Source organism: Melospiza georgiana, chromosome 13 (assembly GCF_028018845.1).
Source record: "Melospiza georgiana isolate bMelGeo1 chromosome 13, bMelGeo1.pri, whole genome shotgun sequence".
NCBI classification, from domain to species: domain Eukaryota; kingdom Metazoa; phylum Chordata; class Aves; order Passeriformes; family Passerellidae; genus Melospiza; species Melospiza georgiana.
Window position 1 is genome coordinate 8,792,235 of NC_080442.1, and position 23,018 is coordinate 8,815,252.

The following is a 23,018-nucleotide window of genomic DNA, read 5'->3' on the forward strand; positions in this document are numbered from 1 at the left end:
AAAATCAGAATTTCATCTTGAGAAGGAGACTCACTGATCAAACCCACAAAAGTTTTGGTGTTAAATCATGTCCCACTCACTATACCATTTAGCATGTCTGCTTTTTGCGTTTGTCCCCTGTGAAGTTCACCAAAAATGCAGTTCTTACAAAAGCTGAGCCTGGAATTTAACCTTAAACACAAACAGGTACAATTGCTTGCTGGGTTCTTACCCTGTGTGTGTTTTTTATGCCGTTGCACCAGTTTAAGCTGCTGCCAGAGTTGTTCCAGGATGAGGAGAAGGTGCTCAGCCCCACATCAGCAGCCCCTTCAGGGCGTGTGCCTCTGACTCGAATGCCTGTCAAACCTGCCAAGGCCAGGCCAGGCCAAGCCAGCAAGGAGCACAAGAAAACTGTGGGACACCAGGTGAGTTTGAAGATGCAGCTCTGTTACAAAATGTCTCCATTCACCTCCTGTCTCATGTGTCTCAAGGTTTGCTGGTGGCTCGTGGGATCCCTTGTGATTTTGAGAGAGGTCCAGCTTATTGTGACTTACAACTAGGTGCAAAATAGTCCCCAATTACCAATGCACTGTGGGGGATTTATTTTTATTATTTTTATTAATTTTTTAAAATTATTTTTTATCCATTTTTTATTATGATGCCAAACCCCAAACTGATGCTTTTCAAAACAAATTTAATGTGGATGCTGAGAAGTTTAGAAAATCTTAAACTGGGTTTTTGGATCATGTGCCACTTTGTCTGATTCAAATCCAAAGTGGGATTCAATCTCCAGAAAACTTGATTCCAGTCATCAGTGGCCAAACATAAAATATCTTTGCCATAATTAAATTACAAGTATGCAAACCTGGTCTGTTTTCTGAGGTTATCTCAAAAATGACTGAGTTTGTTGAGGCTATTCCCTGACTTTTCTTTTTTTCATTTTCTTTTTCAAAAAGTTTCGAAACTCTCTTCATCTGCTGATGGAAACCCTGAATGCTACAACCCCACACTACGTGCGCTGCATTAAGCCAAACGACTTCAAGTTCCCATTCACGTAAGATGCAGTTCCTGTGGGGTTTGGGGAGCCCCTGTTGGGAGGGATGGCTCGAGGCCACTGAGGATCAAGGCTCTGCTGAACCTTGCTCACTCAGGAGTGAAGAGCTGTGTCTTCTTTCTCTGGTTATGGATTCACTGTGTGTGTATATTACACAGGAGATGTTTGGGGATGAATAGAGGGAGAAATGCTTCCTGATGCCATTTTTTTGTTTATGGTGATACTTAAGAAAAAAGTTCCAGCATTTTCATTGCTAGCAATTTCAAATGTAACTGGGGTTTGCACTCCTTGAGCTGGAATTTGCTTTTTCAGATCCCAAAGCCTTTTTTTTTTTTTCCGTATATGAACTTGCTTAGAGTTTTTCTCAAAGCCCAGGCACACCAAGGCTCCTGTAGCTCTTGTGCTGGCCAGCAGGAAGTGCCAGTGGGCTCAGGCTGTCCTCTGTCACCCCTGAGTTTCAGGAGCACCTTACCAACCCCCCCTGCTCCCCACTGTGCCACTTCTCTCCTGGGTGTGCACACAGCCAGGACCCCCAGACCATGCAAGCCCAGCCCCACATCCCACAGAGCCTCCTTGTGTTCCTCCCTAGGTTTGATGAGAAGCGGGCAGTGCAGCAGCTGAGAGCCTGTGGTGTGCTGGAGACCATCCGGATCAGTGCTGCTGGCTTCCCCTCCAGGTGTGTTTGCTTTCTTTGGATGCTTCCTGCTGCAGGTCTTTTTGGGGTAATGTTCACTGTTGGCACTGGTGCTCTGATTTTGGGACAGGTGGACATACCAGGAGTTCTTCAGCCGTTACCGGGTTCTGATGAAGCAGAGGGATGTCCTTGGTGACCGAAAGCAGACGTGTAAAAATGTCCTGGAGAAGCTGATTCAGGTACTGGACTTGGTGCTGAGAGCACTTGGAATCTGCAGGAATAGAGACAGTGTCACTGACTCCCTCATAGCCACACTATTTTAGTACCTTTACAAGATACTAAACCACAAACGTATCTTACAGCTCTTTGACTGCTGTTCCTTTTAACTTAGAATCAAACAGCCAACAAAATTAATTTAATTTTTTTTTCAGTGTGGCTTTGTATATTCTGTGTTTCCCTCAAAGGAGTACTACAGCTTATAGACATAAAATATTATTCTCTTTCTGGTTCAGTTCTGAAATTTCAGATGTGTTCGAGCAGCAGCATGCTTTGTTCTGCCCTAGTCCTGATGCAATAAGTGATTTGTACATGTCTGAAGCCCCAGCTCCCTTGTTTGCACTGTGTAATGTGCTTGAGGATGGACCGTTCAGAGGAGTCAGCTACAATTTAAACAGAAAATTGTGCATGTGCACTGCCTGTATTGCTTTCATCCTCTGGGCCCCTTTGTCACCTCCTGTAGTGTTCCATGCTATTATCTTTATGGCATTTCCATCTAAGCAAAAATCTCACATTGCCCCTTTGGGCCATGCTCGTGGCCTTATTATATTAATTTTTAACAGAATCATACAGAGAAAATACCCTTCTCCACTACTTAATTTAAGTCTCAGATTACCCAAAATATTACACAGATAATTTTGCCTCTTTACTAACTGTGCTTTCATTTAGCCCTTCATGCCTTTTTTTATGCACTAACGCTTAATGCTGTAACTTATCCTCTTTTTACCTTTGAAAATAGGACAAGGATAAGTACCAGTTTGGGAAGACAAAAATATTTTTCCGGGCTGGTCAAGTAGCCTACCTGGAAAAAATAAGGGCAGATAAGTTGAGAGCTGCCTGTATCCGCATCCAAAAGACGATCCGGGGCTGGCTGATGAGGAAGAAGTACATGCGCATGAGGAAGGCTGCCATCACCATCCAGAGACACGTCAGAGGGTACCAGGCACGATGGTAAGCACTGCTCAGGGCAAGTGCCACACCAGCCCAGTCCAGAGCCCCATAAGCAGGGCATTTAAATGTGATACATCTGTTCTCGCCTTCCTGTGCTGCCTGAGAGGAAATAAATTTCCAGGGAAATGGAGGAAATTGAATATAATGAGTGTGTCTGTCCTGAGTGGTTTTGACCTTTCTGAGAGGACAGTAGCACCCTGGCTCTGTGATGCAGAAATTAGTAGTACTAAGGAGATATGTTGCAGGTGAGGTAAAGCAGGACTGTCTGAGTCCTTATTGCCCAGTGCCCGTGTGCCCTCCCAGCTGGGTCTGTCCTGCTGGAGAAGCCATTCCTCACCCAGGGTGCAGCTGTAAAGGGACATTCATCAGTCAGTGACTTGTTTGGATTGACTTCTGAGGGATGGCCATGGGGCCAGAGAGAAGGGCAGGAGTACAGGTGGTATTGTTCAAAGACAGGGTGGTGATGAAGGCTCTAATAACCAATCTTCAGAAAGAGGCATATGTCATGATGCTCTGTAATTGTCTTACTGCAATAGCCAAGAACAAGCAAACATTTTCTGCTAGTGGAGGTTGGGAGAGTAGATCTGGAAGATGACATAGTGGAAATAGCTTTAAAGTTGGAGAAGAGGAGATGAGAAATTAAGCTGAGTTTACCTTGTCAGTTGTTTAGTAGAGTTCTTAGGGGAAGTGAAAACATTTCCCTGTAAAGCTTTGCAAGGTTTCTGTTAATTTGTCATTCTGTTGTACACAGCAAGTAAATATACTGTGTCACCGACAACACTAAGAAACTAAAAATACAGGCTATTAAAAAACCCCCAAGCATTCAATCACATAATTACAGGCGCTGTTTGTGATCTTTTCCCCAGCTATGCCAAGTTCCTGAGGAGAACACGAGCTGCCATCACCATCCAGAAGTTCCAGCGCATGTACGTGGTCCGCAAGAGATACCGGTGCATGCGGGATGCCACTATTGCTCTCCAGGCCCTCCTGAGGGGCTACATGGTCAGGAACAAGTACCAGATGGTAAGAAATCACAATGCACTTCTTCACTCTTCCTTTATTTCCACACACTTTCAGGACAAAGGTTCTCTGTGCTGTCATCTTGGGAATCTGAAATGTTTTGTGTGGATGCTGTTAGGTTTTATGTGATGCACAGACAAAATTAGCAGAGCATGGATTAGGGACAGCACCTGGAAATTAGAAATATCCAATACTGCCATCAGCTTGTCATTGTAGGCATATTCTCATTGTCATCTAATACAGATGTACTTAGACTTTCAGTGCAGCCAGTGGAGAAGTTACAGCATTTCTGACTTTTTCACTTGTTATATAGAACGATGAAGCACTTAAAATAAATACTGAAAATGGCCTTAATCTGTCTCAGGCCAAATCACTATTGCTTACATCAGTATACATGTGATGCACTCACTACTGGTCCTTTCCCATCCCTAGTTTCAGTGATTCTGAAATGGCTTATGGAATTATGTTAGCAAAGAGATTCCCACAAAAATTGGATATTGAAAGTTATCCATGGGTGGAGTGGTTTTGTTTTAGTTTTTTAAGGTATGTTGGTTTTGATGTAGGGATAAATTGATATAACCCCATCCTAGCGATATTGGTAATATTTTCCTGAATATGCTTGATAATAAATTATTCAATTGAGAAATTAGAATTTGGTTTTTAGTGGTTACAGGGCTGGAAACAGAATTATGATTCAAACTGCAAAGTGCTGACATGTTTCATAGCACTTTTATCTACAAGAACAGTTTTAACCAGGCTCAAAAGTCAGCCTGTATTTCACTGAAAAAGTAGCTGAGGGATTTGTTTTCCCAAGTATGTAAATGTTAAAGGCGTGCAGCCAAAACCCATCTGATGCTTATGTACCATGTCTTTCTCTTTTGTATTTGAAGTTTTTTTATATTTTTCATTTGTATTAAACTTGCTACACAGTCACATGTGTAGTATTCTAACGTAAACTAACCACAATGTTGAAAAAAAAATAAACCTTGATAAGAATTTCTTAGTAGTAAGACCCTTGTGGTTTACTTGGCTGTTCTTTTATGTGGATATCCACTTTCCTTTTTGTTGGAACTCTTAGCATTCTTGTTATTACGAACTATATTTGTGATATTAAGCAAGATGTGTTTTTAACAGTGGTCTGACAGATAAAGTGACACCTGGGTCACAGCAGTAGGTGGCCTGAAATCTTCAGGAAGATGGAAGTTGTTTCCCTGTGCCTTGTTAGTCACATGAGTAACACACAGCCCATCTGTCTTGCAGCACAGTTTAATAAACCTGTTATATTCCCTCCTAATGGAGATGGCAGGTTTCTGCAGGAGTCCCTGGAAGGGGTGGTCAGACCTGCCTGTCAGGAGCATCCCCCTCGAGCTGTGAATTGTTCTCTGCAGCAAAACATGACACTGACAGTGCCCCTGCGGTGTGCTGTGTTTGTCCTGTCCTCCCAAGGTGGGATCTTACCCAAGCTGAGGATGGCCAGAGAGGGAAGCACAGGCTCTGGGTGCCGTGGGAAGGTAAACACAGTTGTTGTGGAGTTCATGATTGCAGAAGAGTGAAACTGAAAGGTTGCCCTGTGAGCCCTGAGCCCTGGCTGCAGTAATGTGTGGTATACACGTGCTGTTCCTGAGGATTGTGAAAGGGACCTGTTGTTGTTGTAGGAAGAGAGGGCATGTCTTGAGTCACGTGGGCAGAACAAGGAATTTAATATGGTTGAATCATCTGTTTCACACATCCTGGGGAAAGCTCCTGCCTGAGACATTGCAATGTGCTTCTCAGCTGGACAAGGAGTCTAGTTCCTCCTTAGCTTTGACACAAGCTTTCCTGGGATATAGCTGGTAGATGAAGTAACTTTCCTGATCCTCTCACTGTACTTTGGAGTGGCTTGTTTCCTCCCTGGAGTGCATGGATGCAAGAATTCCCTGGTGGATGAGGACCATCCCTGCACCATGGAGGTATTTTACAGGGCTTGTTGCTTTCAAACTCAAGGTGAAAATTGTTGCTTTCAAACTTAGGAGGTGAACATTGTTGAAAGCTAGTTTTATTCCAGTGTTCAGGCACCTGCTGGGAACCTGAAGGAGTGTTCCAGAAAGTGTGTAAGGAGGAGGCAGGAATGCCAACTGCATGACATGCAGTCGGGAGGACTTTGGCTTTTGACCTTGCTGTGCTTTTCAGAGAGCTGCTTCCTTACCTTGGTGTGCTGAACAGAGTGCTGGGATTTCCAGTCTCATTTTTAATTCAGAAATAAATGCTAAGGGAGAAAGTTCCTATGTATTATAGTCTTGCCACTTTGCCAGTGAATTTTAAATTCATTGATCTGGAACTGTAATCTTTCTAACACATTTCAGTTCATTTGCTAAGCAGTCTAAAAGAAAATAAAATTACTGTTACCTGACTAGTTTGTCTTGTCAGCTTTGTGGTAAGAATGTGAACTGCCTATGATATTTAAACTGTCAATTCTGAGCATTAACATGAAACCCTAAATAATTTTTTCTTAAGAATAAACTGTTTTATTTGCAGAAGCTTTATTAAGTGAACTCTAAAGCTGTCAGAGTACTGGAAGCCTTGTGGATTTGGGCAGGCTCTCCATGCGTATCTCATGTAATTTCTTTGAATTCAGAGGTTCCAGACATGAGTGGTCTGTGATTGAATTAGTGGGTGAAGGATCCATAAACAAGTGGTAGACTCTTCTAAGCTGAACTTTCTGGCTAACACACATGACTGGTTTATGTTACAGATTTTATTTTTTTTTTAATAATATGAATTTTTTTTCCACCTCAAAGCTATGGTTGAAATTTCTGCCATAAAATAAAATTCAAATTACTACATTATAAATTTCTTATTAGAATAGATGAAATTTTTTTCCAGGCTGGCAAGGCTAAGATATGTCAAAAAAGGCAACAAAAACCCCCCCAAACAAAATAACACAAACAAACCAAAAGCTTTTGTCTTCTTACCAGCTGCTACAATTTCCTCTGGGAAATGCAGGACTTACTGCATTGTATATCAAATGTGGTAATTTTAAACTTTGTATTGATGAACTCTGTGCAGCATATGTCAACGATTCTAAAGTGTTTCAAGATAAAGATGCAGTTTAAAAAAAATATTGTATTTGTAATCTTGCCAACAGGTACTATATACTTTTGCAATTAGCTGAGCTCTGACCTCAGCACAAAGGAATGCCTGGTGCTTCCATGTGCCTCCAGTTCTTTTTGTCATGTTTTTCTCATGTTCCTCCAGTCCTTCCACGTGCCTCCAATTCTCTTTTGTAATGTTTTAAAAATAAAAGGGTTCCTTTTCTTTTTACTCCGTGTTGTCCTTGTTCCAGTCTTCTTTCCCTCTTATTTTTAATTTGAAGTTACTCCGTTTCTCGCTGCTCTTCCCCAGAAGTTTCTCTTTGCAGGCGGAGGTCTGTCAGTGTCCATCGTTACAGGGGGCTCTGTGTACTGCACAGGTGCAGTTTGCAGCTCTCACCCCGTGTTTCCCATGTGTTTTCCCCCGCAGATGCTGCGGGAGCACAAGTCCGTGGTCATCCAGAAGCACGTGCGGGGCTGGCTGGCGCGGCGGCGCTACGGCCGCACGCTGCGCGCCATCGTCTACCTGCAGTGCTGCTACCGCCGCATGATGGCCAAGAGGGAGCTCAAGAAGCTCAAGATAGAGGCCCGCTCCGTGGAGCGCTACAAGAAGCTCCACATTGGCCTGGAGAACAAGATCATGCAGCTGCAGAGGAAAATCGATGAGCAGGTAAAAGCTCACAGCCTCTGGGAACACCTATCAGAGTTGTGGTTAGCTTTCTCGGTGCTGTGGGCATTCACAGAGTGCACTGAATTTTCATTGTAAGGGCTCAGTTCTCTTTTCTGATGAAGAATAGTGATAGGAGAGAAGGGGAGGCCACAGCAGAACTGGAGCAGTCAAACATCCACTTGTTCCTCTCAGCAGAACTGAGAAAAACTCCCACTCGCTTAACGCCAGTGCTGCGTTTGAAGCACGTCAGTTGCTCTGTGTTGGGGGAAGGTGGGGTGATCCTGTCTGTATGTGGGCTCTCCATCTGATTTTAGTTTAGGATGTGCAGGCTTAGAGACCGGACTGCTCTGTCACCTCGTTAAGCAATTCTGCAAAACCTTTTTGAAATGGGGAAGCTGCTCCCGTGCTCCCATGCCCAGGTGTATTGTGTAGGGAAGAAAAAGGCTCCCTCGAACCAGAACCTCGCTAACAGCTGCTCTGCCTGCGTGGTGTTTTGCACAGAACAAAGAGTACAAATCCCTGCTGGAGAAGATGACCGCCCTGGAGGTGACGTACACGACGGAGACGGAGAAGCTGCGCGGGGACGTGGAGAGGCTGCGGCTGAGCGAGGAGGAGGCCCGGAGCGCCACGAGCCGCGTGCTCAGCCTGCAGGAGGAGATCGCCAAGCTCCGCACGGAGCTGCACCACACGCAGGCCGAGAAGAAGAGCATTGAGGAGCGCGCAGACAAATACAAACATGAGACGGAGCAGGCATGTATGGGGTCCCAGATGCATGAGAGGATTTGCACTGCCCACTCAGGTCTTGCCCAGGCTTGATTTTCTCACTTGTGTGGCTACTGTTTTTATTGTATTTTTATAGCTGTACAATCCTAAATAGGCTTGGCGTCTAAATGGCTACACCTGTGGTGGAGATATATGCTAAATCCGTATATTGTATGTAAATACATGCATCCAAGCTATTCAAATTTTGATACTGAAAGCATTTGCAAAGCCAAATCCTTGAGCTTTCTGACTTAAAATGAATGAATTCACTACCTCTACCTGCCTAGAGAGGCAGGTATCATTCTGTCTATCACATAGATAGCAGAAATCTGTCCCACATTCAGTATTCAGAGGTGCTGCTATATCCTGCCTAATGTAGACAGCCAGCCTATTCAACACATGTGCACAGTCTAGTTCAACAGGTTTCAGCTAACCCCTTTTCTTTGCTAACCACAAACATATCAAACAGGCTGATTTCTGTCAGGAGTACTTGCTGATAGTGGTGCAAGTTTTGGAAGAGTATTGGAAGAGTTTTGGAAGAGTATTGGAAGAGCCAATCCATCGTGATGTGATGCTGCAGTGACAAGTTTCAATATCAGATAAGCATAAGGGAAAATATTAATAGATAAGGCAAAGTGAATGCATGGTAACCATAATCAGAGACAAATGAGTACCTGGCAAACCTGAACACAGGTTAAGTGACACAGCTTTAGGGCACAGGCGCAAGATGTTAAATTTTGGTGTTACCCAATGCGATGGACTTTACCATAGAACTACCAAATGTGTTACTATTTTATGAATATTTCTGTTTTAATGAGCCATCTACATCTTTGGGACTTTTCTGAAAAATACATGGCACTGTGGAGTGCTTCAGGGCAATTTTAGCATCTGATTAGAAATGGGGTTCAGAACATACAGAGGAGTCAACAGTGGTACATATTTAAGAAATGTAATTTGGAAATTAAGATACAAGTTAGTTCACCAGTTCCACTTTGTGAAGAACAGTTTAAGTATTTGAACTTTTGTTACAGCAAGGATGCCATTGTTTTTAGAGCTACTGATGAAAGATGAACTGCATTCTGAGTCAAATATTTTATTATCTCTGTAGCTGGTGTCAGAGCTGAAAGAGCAGAACTCGTTACTGAAAACAGAAAAGGAGGAGCTGAACCGCCGCATCCATGACCAGGCCAAGGAAATAACAGGTTGGCTCTGTTCTCTTCATTCAGGTTCTCTACTTCATGCTACCTGGTAAAGTAACACTCTACTGCATGGATTGGGCTAATTTGCCTTAGTTTACATTCCTTTTTGTGCATTCATTTCTTTTTTTTAAGAACTTGCAAGCATGAGAATTCTTCACCATTTAAATTTCCACAAAATCCTAAGGGTTCAGGGTCTTTTTTAGGGGGGCTGACTGTTCCAAAGCACTTCAATTTTTAAAAGGCAGCTCTGATATTTAATTCAGTTTATCCACTATGACTTTTCTGGGTGCTATGACTGTGTAGGCAGCAGCCAGGAAAGCTTAACTCTAGATGTGAGGGCTGTGATGAAGGGAGCTGTGATGAGGAGGATCAAGATGCTTGAGGTGTAAAGCACCTCACATTTTGCTTTTACATAGCACAGCAATGAGCTGGTGCTCCTTCTGCCTTCCTCCTGAAATCATCTATAGAATATATTAGCAGAATAACTAACTTGGCTGAGTGAGCACTTCTGTGCTTGCCACAATAATGCTTTGGCCCTTCATATTTTTGGCTGAATGTTTGCCCAGAGAAGCACAAACAGCAGTGTCAAACGGCAGGCTGTGCCTCTGGTGCAGACACAGGCCTGTACCTCCTGCCTGGATGCCCTGCATGGTGAGAAGGGCTGGAATTCTCACTTGGGATCCCTCTGTGTGTGGCAGAGTCGATGGAGAAGAAGCTGGTGGAGGAGACGAAGCAGCTGGAGCTGGATCTGAACGACGAGCGGCTGCGGTACCAGAACCTGCTCAATGAGTTCAGCCGCCTGGAGGAGCGCTACGACGACCTCAAGGACGAGATGAACCTCATGGTGGTGAGTGCCTCCACGGCTGTTCACACCTGTGTGCAGGCAGACTCTAGGGTGTGGGATTTGCAGGCAGCCCCAGCAAGGGAAGAGATGAGAGTCTGGACTCCATGTGTCAGAAGGCTGATTTATTACTTTTATGACATATATTAAAAGAAAATTATATACTAAAACTCCACTAAAGAAAGATCAAGGAGACATTAGAAGGCTAGCAAAGAAAGGAACGAATAGTCTTGTGACTGCTCACAGCCTTGACACAGCTGGACCTGTGAATTGGTCATTAATTAAAAACAGCCACAAGAGAACAATCAAAGATGCCCCTGTTGGTAAGCCATCTCCAGACCACATTCCACAGTCATCAGGTAGTTATTGCTTACATTTCTTTTCTGAGGCTTCTCAGGAGAAAAATCCTAGTGAAAGGATTTTTCAGAAAATATGTCTGTGACACTTGTGGGATAAGTTGGTGTTGTCAGCTGATATGTTGACCTGTACTTGAAAGGAGAATTTGTCCTTTTAAGTCCTGTTTATTTTGATTAGTTCAGCCAAAACAAGTACATTTAAAATTTGTTGTTGATTAAAAAAAAAATTGTCACATTTGTGAAGAAGGCTAAATTTCTGCTGTGACTTTCCTGGTGCTATTTCTTGTGCTGTCCACCCTTATTTTGCCCTCAAGTTATTCACATCCGCTGGGGTTGTTTGAGCCATCTTCATCCAGTGATAAATTTTAAGTAGTCCTGGGAATGTTCTGTGTGGCAGGAATATAAAGTATTGTTCAATAGAATGTCTAGGACGTTAAAAAGTAAAAAGTTAAAAGCTGCCTGTGCTTCCTGTAATCTGAATGTTTCTTTCCCACAAAGTGCTGCATCCTTGTTCGATTCTGCTTTCTGCAGCACTCCTTGGCCTGTCTCCATGGAGCTGAGTGCTAACTGTATCTCACAGGCTTTTAGGTCTTTGGAGAGACCAGAGTAAAAAATATTTTTTTATTAATTTTGATAACTGTGACATAACACCAAATATTCTAAGCTGAACTAAAGGTTGTGAAGAGACAGTGGCAGGGAAAGCCATGTACTGGTACTGATTTGTTCCACTTGCACTTCAGAGCATCCCCAAGCCTGGGCACAAAAGAACGGACTCAACTCACAGCAGCAATGAATCTGAATACACTTTCAGCTCTGAGATCACAGAAGCAGAAGATTTACCACTCAGGATGGAGGTAATGTTGAAAATCCCCCACAACTTTTCACTGGTACATGGTTGAATTATTCCTTTCTTTTTTTTTTTTTCCATAAGTGCTTCTGAACATCATATCCTTAAACTGAGATATCTAAAGCTTTAATCCAACTTTGTTTCCTTTTAGAGAACATTTATTCCATAGTTATGATTCTGTGTAAAAAGACTGTCAAAGTATGCTTTGAATTTTTCTTGTATTACAATAAGCACAAAGTAGGTACTTGGTGATCCAGCTGATTTACATCTGTGAAACATTTGGTTGTCAGTGTTGGTAAGCACAATCACTTATTCAGGCCAAAGTAGGAATTCAGAGAATCAGTGAGACTTCCTGAGGAGCCTGCCTACTGTATAGTCAATGATTTAAAATGGCAAGCTGCATCCTTAGTAGCTACATGGAGTGAGCTTCCTGTTGGGGATGAGAAACTCATGTTGGATCAGGTTTTCTGTATTACATAGAGAGGAATCAAACTCACAGAATGGGAGTCTGCTTTGCATATGCAGCAATACAAATCCCAAAGTGCTTGGTAAAATGATCAGGAAGATGTTCAAAAATGTCCAGAAAGATGACTTGATTCAGCTAATGAGTAATAACCATAAATAATTTGTGGTGCAACTCCAAGCCATTGCTAGTAGTTTCCAAGATAACTCCCTCTTCCAGCCCATCCCATCACAGTGGGGCTGCAAACACAGAGCACACCCTGGGTGCCTCTGCCTGGGTTAGGGATCTGCAGGGCAGCTTTTGACAGGCTGTCAGGGCTGCTTTGGAAAGCCTCCACAGAGAGTGATTTTCTGCTCTGGATGCAGATATCCTGATGCACTGGGGCTGGCACAGCCTCTCTGTGCACTCTGTCATCATTTGCCCTCCCACTTATGTTTCTCACCTTGCATAATGGTTCCAGGATGATGCTCCTACATTCAAGGGTAGTCAGGAGGAGGACAGTGCAACTACATGTGATGGGATGTCACATATGAGCCAAATGCCAGCTTTTCCTTTGGCTGATAGATTTGCTGAATTGCTGTTCCAGAGCCAGCTTTGGGTTTTAGAATATGAATGAGGAAATGAACTCACACAAGAGTGTGAACAAATGCAGCACTCTTTTGTTTAACCCCTCAGCATTCTCCAGTTCCAACTCTAAACTAACAATATAGATTAATTATACAAAACCACATTAAAAAGCCAGGCCCACCTCAAGGCAAACAAGTAAAGCCAGAAAATTCAAAAGTCTCTTTCCATTTGCCTGAGCTATTGGTGTGGTTTATGACTCTTCCCCTCAACAGTAAAAGGAGATGAAGTGGAAATGGCTGTGCTTGCTTGTCTGCTACAGTCATTAATATTAATTTTCTAGTTCCTTTTATAGGCTTTAAAATTTTATTGTACAGTTCATGGTAAATACTTTGATCTTCTCAGTACATAAAGTACAAAAAGGCTGATGGACAATTTCTAATGCACCTTCAGGTTGCAAACACTGGTCCTTGCCCAGAGAACAGTGAAGAAGCTGATGAATTAGGCTCAGAACAGGCTGTATAATTAGCACGCTAAAAACAAAATGGCATAAAATATATTTTGTGTTACCAACTTTTTGTGTCATATCCCACTAAATTAACCTTCAAATTGCAAGAGAGATTTCTCTTTAGCTGAAGAACTTACTAAAGAAATAATTGAAAACTAAACCAACACACAAAGAAGCCCCTATTTAGAGTTGTTTCCAGGTGAGTCTAACCATAAACTTTTTCTTTTTTCTACTTTCCCCCCTTCAAACAAGTAAGACTATAAGGTATGCTTAGTTATAGACCTCCTGTCTGCTAGGTAGTGCCTAGTGCTTTCTTTTGCTAGGCTTTAGGCTTAGAAACATCTTCTACTAGTAAATCCTGTTTTAAAATAGTATTTGATAGCAGATGAAATATTTTAGATAGTCAATGCTCAGAATCAAGTAACATCTCTGTGTTCCTCTCTTTCCCAGTCTCCCATCTTTACTCACCGTTGTGCTTCCTTGTGCTGTGCAAGGGGAATGGTTCTTGACTTGCCTCTGTTGTTTCTGAAGCAGGAGCCTAGTGAGAAAAAAGCAGCGCTGGACATGTCTCTGTTCCTCAAGCTGCAGAAACGGGTTTCAGAACTGGAGCAGGAAAAGCAGTCCCTGCAGGATGAGCTGGACAGAAAGGAGGAGCAGGCTCTCCGCGCTAAAGCTAAGGTGGGCTCCTTGCGGCTGATCAAATGCTGACACCGCTGTGTCCCTTCAGCTGCTCTGTGAATGCTGACTGGCTTTCTCTAAATCTTTGTCTTCCTCTAGCACTTGCCTTGTTTAATGAGGAGTTTCGTACCGGTGCTTAGTTCTAGGGACTGGTTGTTTTGTTTTCCAAGGTCCTTGAGATCCTCTCATGGAAGACAAAACAAAAAGTGCTTGGGACTTTGCTTAAAAAAAAAGACTGAAAGGCTGTTTTTATTAAGGAATAGCCATAAGGAAATTGACTTTAATGATGGGGAGAATGGGTAATTGTTCATTTTAGGCAGAAGAAGAAATGTTTCAACCAGGATGCATAGCCAATGCACTGGGCTTAGACACCTTAGCTGATTGTAGTGTAAATTCTCCTGATTTGGTCCCTTAGAAATTCTTAGAAAATTTATGAAATCAGTTTTGGCAATTGTTTCTTGTTACATTTCTACCAGTGAATTTCTTTAGCATACTGGGGTTCATCCTGCTCTGTTTCATTGCCAGTGACAGTATGTGATTTCATTAATATTAACCAATTATGTGTCATAAACTCAGAAGTAAAGGAGACAATGCCTATATTCAAACTACAGCAGTTAGCTGTACCAGAATGTTTTACTGTTTTAAAGGAAAATAATTGAGTTCTCTTTTGTTTTCCTACCTCAGTGAAGGATTTTTAGTTTTCACATTTGTTTGTATTCATTCATAGGAGGAAGAAAGGCCTCCCATAAGAGGTGCAGAATTGGAGTATGAGTCACTCAAGGTAATTTTAAAACAGAGATTTCTGGCTTTTTTCTAGTAGGACTCTTACCACCAATAGTATGTGCAGGCTTAGAAAATTACATCAGCCCTCCTGTTTCCAAATAGTCACTGGAGAAATTAGAACAAATATTCCCCAGCAGTCATTTCATTGTAGGACTGCTCTTTTTGAGGTGTAGAATGTGTGGCTGGGGTGCAAAACAAAAAGATTCCCCAAGCCAGGGGGAGTTCTCTGTTAAAACACTTAGTACAGCTTGCAAGTTAATTTGAGCAAAAATACAGTGATAAATGTAGGTCTCTTTTTCAAAACCATTATTTAAATTACTGCCTATCTTAGACCACTAAAACTAAAAATATTTCCTAATTGTGATGCAGAATTTTCTTAGCCTGCAGACCTGCTGATTATTTGTTGTGAACGTTTTTTGGGTTTTTTTTTTTTGCTAAGAGGAGAATAAGAGGAAAAAAAGATTGGCAATTCTGTTTGCCATCAAATCTGTCTGATTCGTGTGAGTGTGCTCTGGTGTGGGAGCCCAGGACATCCCTCTGGCTGTCCTGGAGGGCTTGAGCCCCTGGCACAAAACCTATGGAGAAAATTACCAACTTTATGTGAAGATTTACAAGCCACGAGAGTTTTAGTAGAGTGATAGTTTGTCAGAGGGTGAAAAAGTAAAACTTCGAGGTTTTTAGAATGGGGGTTCAGAAGCCAAGATGGAGGGATTTGGGCGTGCCTTGTCCTTCTTCTTTCTTCTTCTTAGCCTCCATCTTGTGTGTGATGGTGGCACTTTTGGATTGGTTAAGAGTAGAAACTCACTGTCTAACATAGGTGATAGGTATTGGAAAGTTATTGTAAATAAAGTACACGTAGTTTGTAGTATAAAAAGATAACACCGCCCCAAGGGTGATCAGTGTGCCACAAACCAACTTGCTAGACAGACCTGAGCAGATCAGAGAAAGAATGTTCTAGATAAGAGACTAAACAACCTTGAAAACCAGAGCCAAGGAATCCTGGCTGCTCCTTCGATGCCGGGGCTGGGAAAAAGAGACTTCCCAACACCTCGGGGTCATCCTGACCACAGAGACTCCAAGACTCTGGTTTTGCATTTCAGACAAAAGGTTAGTCCTGTTAGAGAAATCCTCCCAGTCACTATTGGCCACAGTTAAGGGGCCAGGGATACAGGGGAGATTGATGGATTTCTTGCAGCTGCACCATTTTACCATTTTCATAGTTTTGTACCTGTGGGTTACAGACATGTTGCAGTGCTGCTGGATGACAGAACTGTCCTTGTTTCTTACAGCGTCAAGAGCTTGAATCTGAGAATAAGAAACTGAAGAACGAGTTGAATGAGCTGCAGAAGGCCCTGACAGAGACACGAGCTCCAGAGGTGACTGCTCCTGGTGCCCCAGCATACAGAGTCCTCCTGGACCAGCTGACCTCGGTCAGTGAGGAGCTGGAAGTACGCAAGGAAGAAGTTCTCATCCTGAGGTCGCAGCTTGTGAGCCAGAAAGAGGCAATTCAGCCCAAGGTAAATCACTCTCAGCAGGTAGGAGAGTTACCCTGCATCATTAACATGCTTTATTTATTAACAGCCTGCTTGAAGTGGCAGAAGAAAGTAGTCTGGGTTGGAAAACCTTCCTAAGTGTAATCCGTTGGTCCGTTATTAGTGCACAAATCACAGCAGTCTGAATTAGGAGCTTGTGTTAATCAATCAGTCTGGGATTTCTCTACCAGCACTTATGTGAAGATGTACAGGCTGTACCAAAGGTCTGATCCCCTCAGACTCCTTTAACAGTGCACAAATAATTCTCACTGGGGGCTGTGTCATTTCTCTAGTGCCTTTGGACTGGAAAATTGAAAGGAATTCTCAGGGAATTCCTTTCAATTAATAGTTGAGCAAAAGGAACAGTTTGTTCTACATCTGTATGATTGCTGGTCAGTAACATTTTGTAAAGATGACCTCTGAAGATGTGTAAATTCCATATTATTGCGTGATAGGTGCTATGTGCTTTTATTGAAAGAAGAGTAGATTACAACCACTGAAATCATCACCTAAAAAGCTCCTATGACATAGTTAGGGAAGTAATAGCTTTGCAAATAAGAATCATTCAACCAGAAAAGGTATCATGTAAATCAAGGAACTAGTAATTTCCACTGAACTGAGTATCCTGTGTTTCATAACTGCAGCAGGGAATGAACAGATACGTCATCTTTCCTTTGCTGTTATGTCTATATTTGTCCTAAGTAAGCTTGGAGTCTGTGGTGCATGAAGATGATGTGTAAGTCTTGTTTTAAATGATTGACTGCAAAGAAAACAGAACACATTTTTCTGTAGTGTTTAGAACATTGTAAAGAAATACTTAGTAAATCTTTCAATAACATTCTCAACAGTGGTGGGATGCAAGGGTTGATTTTACAGGGGCTTTGAGTATGAAGGAAATAGGAAGGTGACCTGTGGGATGGCCAGCAGCCAGTTTGCACATAGCTTCTGCTTTTTAGGTTGGGCAGCTGCAGCACAGACAGATTTTTTTAATGTTTTGTTTTTCTTCTTTCTTGCCTACCAATTTGATTGCCAGGAGGATAAGGTACACATTTTCTTCTACAGTTGCAAACCAGAATTTCGAAATGCCAAAATAACCCTCAACAATATTGAGCTGTCATTTCCCTGCCTCTTAAGTAACTTACATGTTCTTGCATTTTACCTTGAAATTATTGAATGACTTTTCCATTAATTCTGTGACCTCTGCATCCTCATCTTCATGCTTTGCCAAACAGGGAAACAAGTAAATTCAAAACAAGCAGATTTAACAGTTGGTTTATGACAACCTGAATATGAGAGGAAGGATGTAGGAATTGGTCTAGTCAGCTCCATCATGTTTCTTGCTGAGTATGTTTGAGGGGTAAGGACTGGGATCTGGGAACCAGGCGTCTCTGTTAACTTGCACAGCCCTTATATTTCACAACAAATTAAATGTCTATGGTATGAAGAAGGACCTTACTTTAGAGTGTTTGCTGTCCTCAGCAAGCAACAAACATTGTGGGCTCACATTGTCATCTCTGGATACTGGATGGGAAATGCTGAGTGTTTGATTAGAAAATGAAGTTGTATATGTGTAAGAGTATAAGAAACTGAACTGACACTAAATTATAGATGTTGAGACTGCTAAAGCTGGATAGATTGGCAGGTGAGATACAGCAGTTTTACTCTGGAGTAAATTAATAGTAGAAAGACCTCAAAGGTCTCATAAAGATGTTGGGAATAATTCTTTGAGGAGCTTACATACTTTGTTTTTCATATTGGATAACATAAATCATTCTAGACATAGAGATCTAGGCTCCATCATTTATCCACAAAGCTGTTACTGTAAATACTTTTCAAAATTGTGCTCATGAAAACAGCATCTGCTTGTTTTGAAAGTCAGAAAGTCAGAATTCCATCTCGTATGTTCATTTAAATCCTGTGGTACTCCATGGCAATGACTCAGATCAGACTGGCCAAGGTGACTCTAAACATCTACTAAGTATTTCAAGTTTTACTGAAGAAAAAGCAAAAGTGCCATAATAAACATCCAAAACTGAAACAAAATGGTACTATGATGCTCTCTAAATTAGAAAATCTCAAGCTCTTGTCAATTCTTTTCTACTTTGACAGAGTATTTAAAATACATGAGTGAGAAATAGTTCTTATATTTGAGCTTTGAAAGATTCCATGTAATGCTGTGTTTAGGAAATGTTAATAGAATTAAGCTGGCAAAACTATGCTGCTTCAGTTTCAGTATTAGCAGCTGTTCCTGGTAATTTGAATAAAATGCAAATTCAACATTCTGTGAAATTAATTTTGTTCCTTTTATGTGATGAACAAATGGAAAGAGATTAACAGATGTACCCACTTACTAGACAAACCAAAAGTTGACCATATTGTATGCATTTATTTTAAAAGATAAACCAAATAGACATAGAAATTATGGACCAACCTCTTGCTCAGGTACCCACACTTATTTAATGTGGCTACTCAAGGATTAGTGTTCCACATGAAGAAAACATGGATTCAAGGAGCACTTGTGTTGTTAAATTTACTGGAAATTATCATTCTTTTTCCAGCATACAATGACAGATGCCACAATCCTCTTGGAGGATGTGCAGAAGATGAAAGACAAAGGAGAAATAGCACAGGCATATATTGGACTGAAAGAAACGAACAGGTACAAGTTCTTTATTTATTTTGTGATCACTTGGGGACTGCTGTGGCACACTGTGTATATTGTGTTCAGTCAGCTCCATCCATGTATGTCTAGAGAACACTCATAGGTGGGGTTATAATTTGATTTCATTAGTAAAGTTGTTGTGTGCAGTATTTGAAAGGATTTGGAAATAGTGGGGAAATGTAAAATCAAGCTTTCTGGGTTTCCATCTTAGCCTCTAATTGCTGCATGGCCTGACCTGGTGCCATTCCCCAGGCTGGTTTGTCACCCTCTGGAGCTCAGTGGTCACAATAGTCTGTGGCAATGTGTTTATTGTAACAGCACAGAATGCTGTAACCAGCTGGGCTGTCACTGAGAGCTGAATTGCATCATGAAGAAGAAAAACACATAAACAAGAAAAGTAATTTGCTAATTTTAGTTTTGTTTTTTGTTTCTCTTTTATGGTAACTGTAATATAGTGTGTAATGTCCTTGCCATGTCACCTCATCACCATCACATATATCTCTTGTATTTTTTTAAACACGTTTCTTGAAAGGCAATCTCCCCAGGACTATCATATGCTGAATGAGGACGGAGAACTTTGGCTGGCTTATGAAGGGTTAAAACAAGCCAACAGGTTACCAGACTTCTCAGAATGGTTTTTTTTTCCTTCATTTGCATCTTCTTTTCTAGCTAACTGTGCCCCTTGCTATGGGTTTGCTTTAGCTACAGTACTTCTATTGCTTTAACAGCTAGAAAAAACATTGAACACAAATTATAGAAATTAAGGAGTTTCCTCAAACCTAGTCCCCAAGGTTTTCTACTTGTCAGATTTTATAATTTAAAAAGTTTAAGATGGCACAACAGCCAACACATAGTTTATAAGAGTATTTGCACAAAAGTAGACTGTAAAATACCAGAAGCTCCACAGTTGGAAAGTATTTGTAGCCATGTGTGCCTTTACAGCATACTTACACACGTGCTATTTGTGTGCCTTTACACCAGGTTTCAAAATTGATGTTCCTTAGTTTTTCAGCCTAAAGTACAATCATTTTAGTAATTAGTGAACTACTGTTTAAGTAGCATCAGTGTACTCTTAAATTTCAAACTGAAATGGATCTTACTCTCCTTGTGTCTCAAGGTCAGTAAATTAAACATTCTTCTCCCATATCTCTCCATGCCAGATTCAAAATGTAAGTCACAAAACAACCACGAAAGAGAAGTAATCTTTATTTCCTCATGGTGGTGTTGGAGCCCCAGTGGGACCACTGTGGTCTCTGCAAGGGCTGTGCTGGTCATGGGGTGCTCTGGCTCTGTGTGCTCATCAGTGTCCCTGACTTCCAAAACGCTCCCTAGTCCTGCCCTGACAGCTGATGCACTGCACAGCCCTGCTGGTGTGCTTCAGTGTAGCAGTGACTACAGAAAGTGGTGTTTTGCCATGACTGCTATAACTAAAGTCCTTCCTTTTCTGGTGCTAACACATTCTGCCCCTAACATGTTGTGTAACCCTGTGAAGATCTAACCTAGAGCAAGTGTTCTGCAGACAGGATGGTATTGGTTTGCTCTGTGCCTCTTGGCCTGGCACTGTGGAGACAAGAAGCTTTATATTAAATGGCAGAGCATTGCAGGTGAATGACTGTTTGCCCTTGTGTGCTTCATCAGTCTAGTTACTAATAAGTGTTCCTGCCTTATGCATATTTAAACCCTGAAATATTGTCTAATTGAACACTGGTAGTGACTAGTATTGTCATTTCCTGTGCATGTACAACATTGAGTCAGAGCCCTTGGACAGTGCCTTGCAAGCAGGAGTGGATCCCCGGCCCTGCCTGGCAGGAGGCTGGTATGTGTTATCCCCACTTCAGATTGAGAAAAACCTGAGATGTGATGTGCCCAAGGGGAAAGAACGAGTTAGTGGTGAGGAATAAAGCTCCTGGATTTCAGTCCTGAGTCTGATTCTGTTGTTGACCTTCTGTGCATTAAGGACAACCCTCTGAAAAATGTTGGGTTTAATGCAAACATAAAGATTATCCACGAGCATTTGCAATTAATTGTTTCTGGCTGAAAAAGTTAACTAAAAATATTTTCCATTGGTAATATTGCAAGGTGCTAACTTAAATGAACATAGTGTCATCTTCAACTAGGATTATTTGATTTGTTTAGAGGTAAAACCTCTTTAAAGCCCCTTCAGTCAATCTGAGAAGACTCAGCTTCACTTTTATTGCCACAGTGGCACCCTGTACAGTCCATATTCAATTGAAGGAAACGCAGAGCAGTGTCACAATTAGCTTCTCCCTCTTCACTTTTTGATCTTGCCAGCTTAATTTAATTAGAAGGCATACTAAAGGGTTTAAAGAGTACTCTGCCTTTTTCATTTTCCTTTGCAAGCCATGGCTAATTGTTCCTGAGCAGCAGCTAAAGCTTTACACTCCCTCTGAGAGCCAGGGATGTAACTTTGAGTTGCTCACACAGACTGTTGCTCACCCTCCTCAGGCTGCTCGAGTCTCAGCTTCAGTCTCAGAGGAAGAGCCACGAGAACGAGCTGGAGTCTCTGCGGGGTGAGATCCAGAGCCTGAAGGAGGAGAACAACAGGCAGCAGCAGCTGCTGGCCCAGAACCTGCAGCTGCCGCCCGAGGCGCGCATCGAGGCCAGCCTGCAGCACGAGATCACCCGGCTCACCAACGAGAACCTGGTAAGGGAACGGGGCTGCAGGGGCACTGACACTCCTGACACACCTGACACACCTCTGGCACCTTATCATCCTTCACATGGCAGCTTCCTGCAAGGAAATTGCACCAGGGTGGTGGTTTTCTTGAGTGTAAGCTAATGGGAGATCAGCTCCTGAAGTAATAATGTTTCGGGAGAATGGTTTGAAGTTTGGGGCATTGGAGGAAGCTTGTGGGTCCCAGCTTCCAACTGGGATTGTTTGAAGCTTGTGGGTCCCAGCTTCCAACTGGGATTGTTTGAATCTTGTGGATCCCAGCTTCCAACTGGTGACTTCAGTCATGGCTAAATAGAATGTTGATATCCAGGGAAGTCATAAAAACTAATAATGCCAAGGAGAGGTGTTTCCCCTGAAATATGTTAGTTTGTTTATTTCGTTGAAAAACTCAGATGTAATTCTTTAATTATTTAATGTAATTTCTTTCAATTTCTCTCTTCCCTGCCTGAAGCTACACAGATAATCCACCATTTTACGAGCTCCAGCATTCAATATGTTTTGAAAAAAGAAATAGTCCCATAAAAAGAAACTTGGCTAGGAGTCACTTAGCCAGTAGCTGGTATTCCATCCTTTTTGTGTGAAGGAAGGATTGGGCAAAACTCTCTACCTTCTTCCACAAAGGAGTATGATCATCCTACTTCATTTCTTGAGAAATCTTCCAAAGAGACCTGTGTTGGCATATGTTTGGCTTGTTATTGGTAAAGGGAAACAAGCTACTTCAGCCAGAAAAATCCTGGCTGTGAGTGCCATTGCTTCCTCCAAACAAGCCAAGGTGTAGTGTTCCCTGCTAATGTACATGACAGAAGTTGTCACTGTTGGGGTCTTGTCTTAATACCAAAGATTTTGAGCAAAGTATCAGATATTTGAGCTGATCCATGTTGGAGAACTGGCTGAAGTGTAAGTTTACCTCAGCAGCCAGAGTCTCTCACAAAGGTAGATGGTGAATGTTAGTCTCAGCAGCTCCCTCCTGCTGCTGTGTCATATGTTAGGATTTTTAGCAATTTTCTCCCCAGAGACCTACTCATCACATTGTGTTCCCAAGACAACACAGTCATGTAATTATATCCCAGAGGAGTTCTTTGTTTTCAAATACAGAGAATGTAATTTTGTTTGTTAAATACAGACTCATTCCTCAGTATTTCATGTCAGATGTTTGAGTATTGCAAGTCCACTCCAAGCGAAGTGTATGTTTCAATTCCACTCTGAGCCCTGCAGTGGAAACAATTTGCAGCTTTCCAGATGCCATGTTAGAATTGTAGTGTTCATTGCAGTCCCATCTTGATTAGCATAAGTAATGTCCTGTCCCTGTTCTCACAAAGGTTGTATTCCATGCTTTCACAGTCCTAGCATGGCCCATTTTTAAAAGACCTGACTGTTCTGCAACTCACCTACATCAGCTTCTCTCTGAGAGGTGCTGGCATGAGCACAACTAAGGCCTAGATACCTAAAAGCAGGAGATTCTGATCTCGTTGTATT

The 23,018-nt window shown here is 42.0% G+C and overlaps 1 protein-coding gene across 3 annotated transcripts in view; it reads left to right on the forward strand.

Annotated features, from left to right (window-relative positions):
- Positions 1-23,018, forward strand: part of MYO5A (myosin VA) — a 97,828-nt gene that overhangs the window by 61,264 nt on the left and 13,546 nt on the right. Inside the window, exons 15-32 of one of the 3 annotated variants that reach the window (XM_058033861.1) lie at positions 243-404; positions 936-1,033; positions 1,623-1,709; positions 1,798-1,906; positions 2,683-2,894; positions 3,761-3,917; positions 7,413-7,652; positions 8,154-8,402; positions 9,523-9,616; positions 10,312-10,460; positions 11,551-11,664; positions 13,727-13,870; positions 14,598-14,651; positions 15,943-16,170; positions 17,219-17,227; positions 18,744-18,844; positions 19,380-19,460; positions 21,314-21,512. In XM_058033861.1, the coding sequence (XP_057889844.1) occupies positions 243-404; positions 936-1,033; positions 1,623-1,709; positions 1,798-1,906; positions 2,683-2,894; positions 3,761-3,917; positions 7,413-7,652; positions 8,154-8,402; positions 9,523-9,616; positions 10,312-10,460; positions 11,551-11,664; positions 13,727-13,870; positions 14,598-14,651; positions 15,943-16,170; positions 17,219-17,227; positions 18,744-18,844; positions 19,380-19,460; positions 21,314-21,512 (2,487 nt within the window). Of the gene's footprint in view, positions 1-242; positions 405-935; positions 1,034-1,622; positions 1,710-1,797; positions 1,907-2,682; positions 2,895-3,760; positions 3,918-7,412; positions 7,653-8,153; positions 8,403-9,522; positions 9,617-10,311; positions 10,461-11,550; positions 11,665-13,723; positions 13,871-14,597; positions 14,652-15,942; positions 16,171-17,218; positions 17,228-18,743; positions 18,845-19,379; positions 19,461-21,313; positions 21,513-23,018 lie in introns of all 3 variants that reach the window. The other 2 variants (XM_058033859.1, XM_058033860.1) reach the window with 2 other exon arrangements.